Source organism: Cetorhinus maximus, chromosome 8, assembly GCF_964194155.1.
Source record: "Cetorhinus maximus chromosome 8, sCetMax3.hap1.1, whole genome shotgun sequence".
In the NCBI taxonomy this organism is placed as follows: Eukaryota; Metazoa; Chordata; class Chondrichthyes; order Lamniformes; family Cetorhinidae; genus Cetorhinus; species Cetorhinus maximus.
The window spans coordinates 14,479,201-14,485,310 of record NC_135886.1 but is presented as its reverse complement, the minus strand read 5'-3'; the positions used below and the strand labels follow the sequence as shown (position 1 = coordinate 14,485,310).

Sequence of the window (6,110 nt, the reverse complement as noted above, 5' to 3'; positions counted from 1 at the left end):
TGGCAACCCAGTCATGAACTCTCAGTGTGACTCTGCCTCTCTGTCACTCAGTGGGTTTAGCAGAGGACCGGCTGTCGGATTTATAATAATGATACCAGAACTGAGACGTTATAGCATGACCTGAATCCTCAACCTTCTGATTTTGTAACATAAATACTAAATCAAGCTGAGAATAAAATTGTTCCAAAACTTGTCTGAAACTAATTCTGGAAAAAAGCAGAGTTAAATTTTTTTTTTTCCTGATTTGTCTCTGACATCCAGTCCTGGATAAGCTGGAATTTTCTCTGGCTATATCTTGGAAAGACTGAAGCCATTGTCTTCAGTCCCTGCCACAGACGCCATCCCTCTCCCTGGCAACTGTCTGCGGCTGAACCAGACCATTTGCAGTCTCGGTGTCCCATTTGTCCTCAGCTGAGCTTCTGACCACATAACCCAAGACCATCTATATCTATCTCTGTAATATTGTCAATCTCACCCTTTCTCAGACCATCTGCTGTTGAAACCCTGATCCATGCCCTTTTTATCTAAAGACTCAATTATTCCAGCATGCATCTCATTAGTCCCCATCTTTCACCTTCCTCTAAAATTCTGCTACCCGTGTCCTAACTTGTATCAATTCCTGTTCACCCATCAACCCCTGTATTCATTGACCTACATTGGGTTTGGTATACACAGGGTTAATGTGAGACTGAGTACAGTATAGTGATGTAAGAAGGCACATGACCCAGAGCTAGGGTCAGTGTGGTGTTGGCCAGAGACATGTTAAGACTTAGACATGGAGATAGGCCCATACCTGTACCCTTTACTGTATATATGTATATAGTTACAAGTCGTTAATAAAGACTTGCTGTTAACGTACAGTAGGCTACAAAGACTTCCCTAACAGGCACCGTTCTGTAACCGACACCATCCCAACACATTGGCTCTCGGTCAAGCAATGCCTTAATTTTAAAATTCTCATTGTTATGTTTCCTCCATAGCCTCACCCCTCCCTATCTATCTCTGTAATCTCCTCCAACCCCACAACCCTCTCAGATCTCTCTGGTCTTCCAATTCTAGACTTCTGTGCATCCCCTATTTTAATCGCTCCACCATTGGCAGCCCTGCCTTTAGCTGCCCAGGGCCTAAACTCTGGAATTCCCTCCCTAAGCCTTTTCTGTCTGGCCTCCTCTAGGAAATTCCTTAAAATCTACCTCTATGACCAAGCTTTTAGTCACCTGCTGTAGGATCTCCTCATGTGACTCGGTATCATTTTGTCCGACAAACACTCCTATGAAGTGCCTCGGGAAGGTTTCTTGATAAAAGGGACAATATAAATAACATTTTGTTGGTGAGGTGGTAATTAGCAGGATTGGATTTGACCTTTTTGTGGACAGGACATACCTGGATCTGAGCAATTTTCCACATGGAGACGACTTAATACAAATGATTATTGCGAAGTCTTTAATGCAGTGTGCTGCTTGCAGACTAGTTAATGCAGTACAGTATGTTAGTTGCAGCCAGAACTGATTTCTAAAGGGGAAATCGTGTTTCACTAACTTCCTGGAGTATTTTGAAGAGGTAATTGGGAGGGTTGATGAGGGTAATGCTGTTGATGTGGTGTACCTGGACTTTCAAAAGGCATTCAATACAGTGCCACACAACAGACTTGTGAGAAAAGTATTAGCTTATGGGATAAAGGGACAGTAGCAACGTAGATACAAAATTGGCTGAGTAATAGGAAACAGAGGGTAATGGTCAATGGATATTTTTCAGGCTGGTGGAAGGTTTGTAGTGGAATTCCCCAGGGTGGGTATTGGGACTCTTGCTTTTCTTGATATATATTAATGATCTAGATCTTGGTGTGCAGGGGACAATTTCAAAGTTTGCGGATGATATGAAACTTGGAAGTATTGTAAACTGTGAGGAGGATAGTATAGAACTTCAAAAGGACATAGACAAGTTGGAGGAGAGGGCAGATAGGTGGCAGATGAAGTTCAATGCCGAGAAGTGTGAGGTGATGCATTTTGGTAGGAACAACATGGAGAGACAATATAAAATAAGGGGTAAATTCTTAAGGGGATGCAGGACCAGAAGGACCTGGATGTATATGTGCATTGATCATTGAAGGTGGAAGGACAGGTGGAGAGAGCAGTTAATAAAGTATACAGTATTTTGGGCTTTACTAGTAGGGGCATAGAGTACAAGAGCAAGGAGGTTATGCTAAGCTTATATAAGATGCTAGTTAGACCTCAGCTGGAGTATTGTGTACAGTTCTGGGTGCAACACTATAGGAAAGATGTGAATGCATTGGAGAGAGTGAAGAAGAGTTGTACAAAAATGGTTCCAGGGATGAGAAACTTCAGTTATGAGGATAGATTGGAGAGGTTGGGACTGTTCTCCCTAGAGAGAAGAAGGCTAAGAGGAGATTTGATAGAGATGTTCAAAATCATGAGGCGGCTGGACAGAGCAGATAGGGACAAACTTCCTGATCGTAAAAGGATCAAAACATTTACAAAAAAATGTTTTGGATTGGGGGAGAGTGGATTTTAATAAAATAAGGCAAGGTCTGGCCAAGGTAGACTGGGAACAGCTACTTGTGGGGAAATCTACAGAGGAACAGTGGGGAGGGTGTTCAAAAAGGAAATGGGAAGGGTACAGGCTCCACATGTTCCCTCTAGGGTGATAGGAAGGAATAACAAGCCCAGAGAACCATGGATGACCAGAGATATTCAGGTTACCTTGAGAAGGAAAAGAGAGACTTTTAGCAGGTACAAGGGAAGCAAATCAGCAGAGGCATTAGTGGAGTACAGAAAGTGCAGGGTGGAGCTTAAGAAAGCAGTTAGGAGAGCAGAGAGGGGATATGAGAAAGCTCTGGCTGCTAAAAGTAGGGAAATCCCAAGATATTCTATAATAATATATAATTATATCAATGGGAAGAGGATAACCAGGGAAAGAGTAGGGCCCATTAGGGACCAAGGGGGCAATCTATGGGCGGAGCCAGAGGACATCGCTAGAGTGTTGAATGAATACTTCACGTCCGTCTTCACTCAAGAGAATGAGGATGAAGGTATGGAACTCGGGGAGAGGGACTGCGAGGTCCTTAAGCAAATTGATATAGGGAGTGACAAGGTATTGGAGGTGTTGGCAGGCTTAAAAGTGGACAAATCTCCAGGTCCGGATGATTTGTGTCCCAGACTGCTGAGGGAGGTAAGGGAGGAGATCTCGGGCTCTGACCGAAATTTTTAATTCCTCTCTGGGGTAGGTGCCAGAGGACAGGAGAACAGCTAATGTGGTTCTGCTATTTAAGAAGGGTTGTAGAGATAAGCCAGGGAACTACAGGCCGGTGAGTCTCACGTCAGTGGTAGGGAAACTATTGGAGAAAATTCTGAAGGAGAGAATCTATCTCCACTTGGAGAGGTAAGACTTGATCAGGAATAGTCAGCATGGCTTTGTCAGAGGGAGGTCATGCCTAACAAATTTGATTGATTTTTTTGAGGAGGTGACCAGGTGTGTAGATGAGGGTAGTGTAGTTGATGTAGTTTATATGAATTTCAGGAAAGTCTTTGACAAGGTCCCACATGGGAGACTTATAAAGAAGGCAAATGCACATGGGATACGGGGTAATTTGATAAGGTGGATTCAAAATTGGCTTAGTTGTAGGAGACAGAGGGTCTTGTTGGAGTTGTATAGAACCTTGGTGAGGCCACAGCTGGAGTACTGTGTACAGTTCTGGTCACCACATTCTAGGAAAGATGTGATTGCACTGGAGGGGGTGCAGAGCAGATTTACCAGGATGTTGCCTGGGATGAAACATTTAAGTTATGAAGAGAGGTTGGATAGACTTGGGTTGTTTTCATTGGAGCAGAGAAGACTGAAGGGCGACCTGATTGAGGTGTACAAGATTATGAGGGGCATGGATAGGGTGGATAGGGAGCAGCTGTTCCCCTTAGTTGAAGGGTGAGTCACAAGGGGACATAAGTTCAAGATGAGGGACAGGAGGTTTAGGGGGGATGTGAAGAAAAACCTTTTTACCCAGAGGGTGGTGGCGGTCTGGAACGCACTGCCTGGGAGGGTGGTGGTGGTGGGTTGCCTCACATCCTTTAAAAAATACCTGGATGAGCACTTGGCACGTCATAACATTCAAGGCTATGGGCCGAGTGCTGGTAAATGGGACTAGGTAGGTAGGTCAGGTATTTCTCACGTGCCGAAGGGCCTCTCCTGCTCTCTGTGATTCTGAGAGGGCACAGAGTTAAAGTGATTTGCGAAAGAAGCAAGTGTGATGTGAAGTGAGAATAAACTTTTTCACACGAGTGGTTCGGGTCTGAGATGCACTGGCAGAAAGTGTGGTTGGTGGAGGCAGGTTCAGCTGAGTCATTCAAGAGGACATTAGATGATTATTTGAATAGAAACAATGTGCAGGGGTACGGGGAAAAGGCAGGGCAATGGCACTCGATCATAATGCTCATTTGGAGAGCCGGTGCAGACACAATGCCCTCCTTCTGCACCGCAACAATTCTGTGATTAATGCAGAGTGGTGACTGCAGACTGGCAAAAGTGTGCAATAAAAGCAAAATGCTGCAGATGTTGGAAATCTGAAATAAAAACAGGAAGTGCTGGAAGAATTCAACATGTCTGACAGTATCTGTGAAGAGTCATATTGGACTCGAAACGTTAACTCTGTTTCTCTCTCCACAGATGCTGCCAGACCTGCTGAGTCTTTCCAGCATTTTCTGTTTTTATTTTTATTTATTATTAATGCTTTGCTAGTTCCAGGCTGCTGGCGCGCCCCCTGCTGCCGGTCTGCGGTGCCTGCAGTGTAACCTCTGTGCTCCCTCTGGCGGCCGGGAGGAAGGGCTGCACGGGCCTCCGGGCTCCCCCTGGCGGCCGGGAGGAGGAGCTACAGGCTGCACGGGCCCCGCCCCCCTACCCCCCGCACGGTGACGCAATGGAGACGTAGCGCGCCGGGCGGGCGGACGCGCGCGCGGTGATGGCGGCTCGGGAGCGCGCGGTGTGATGATGGCGGCCTCGGATCGCAGGCTCCCGAGTCCCGAGGCGTTCGTGGGCCAGTCCTGGAGCAACTGGATCGAGCGGGCCGAGGTGCTGCGGTTGTCGGACGGTGAGTGTGCGCGGTATCCGGGGGAAGCGCTCTCCCGGCTGCCTGGAGGCCGCGGGGCCTTTAACGGTTTGGCTGCTAGTGCCTGGAAATGGTTTAAACGGACAACCTGCGACCGGCCTCCTCCCGCACAGACGGCGGCCGCCGGGTCCTAGCGCCCACCACTCCGGTTTGGCAGCTGGGCTTCCGCTGGGTCCTGCTGCTCGGATTCATTTTGGGACATCTGGGCTTCCGCTGGGTCCTAGTGCCCATTTGGATTTTAATGGCAACTGGGCTCACGCCGGGTCCTAGTGCCCAATAATTCTTTAATGGCACCTGGGATCCCGCTAGGTCCTAGTGCCTAGCAGGTCATAGTCATTACCAGCACACAAGGAGGCTATTCGGCCCATGCGTCTAAGCTGGCTCTCTGCAGAGCAATCCAATCGGTCTCATTTCCCTGCTATTTCCCCGTAGCCCTGCAAGTTTATTCCCCTCAAGTGTCCATCCAATGTCTTTTTGAAATCATTATGTTTGCTTCCACCCACCCTCGTGGCAGTGAGTTCCAGGTCGTTAATGTCAGTGTGGCTCAGTGGGTATCACACTCTGGCCTCTATTCCAGGCACCTTGGCACAGAAACAAAATACTGCAGATGCTGGAAATCTGAAATGAAAGTAAAAACTGCTGGAAACACTCAGTCAGTCAAATGATGACCTTTCGTCAGAACTAGACCCAAAGTTCCAGTCGCCTGTTGTTTTGAATTCTCCATCCCATTCCCACTTTGACCATACTATTCCAGTGAACATCGACATAAGCTCAAGAAACAGAACCTCATCTTTTGACTGGGCATTTTACACCCTTCCAGACTCAATAATGAGGTCAACAATTTCAGACCATAACCACTGTTCCCATTTTCTTGGACAGCAGCTGTTGGTGATGATTCTGCCATTAACACCTCCTCTGGACCCATCTTTTTGTTCCTTTACTTGTCCCATTATCATCCCCTTTTCCCTTGCACCATCATCCCATTTTTCATTTA

General features: G+C 46.9%; 1 protein-coding gene across 1 annotated transcript in view; it reads left to right on the top strand.

The window, feature by feature from the left end:
* The first annotated feature begins 4,969 nt into the window (after positions 1 to 4,969).
* Positions 4,970 to 6,110, top strand: part of atxn7l2a (ataxin 7-like 2a) — a 40,770-nt gene continuing 39,629 nt past the window's right edge. The window contains 2 exon segments of the mRNA XM_078546478.1: positions 4,970 to 4,988; positions 4,991 to 5,098. Coding sequence (XP_078402604.1) covers positions 4,970 to 4,988; positions 4,991 to 5,098 — 127 coding nt within the window.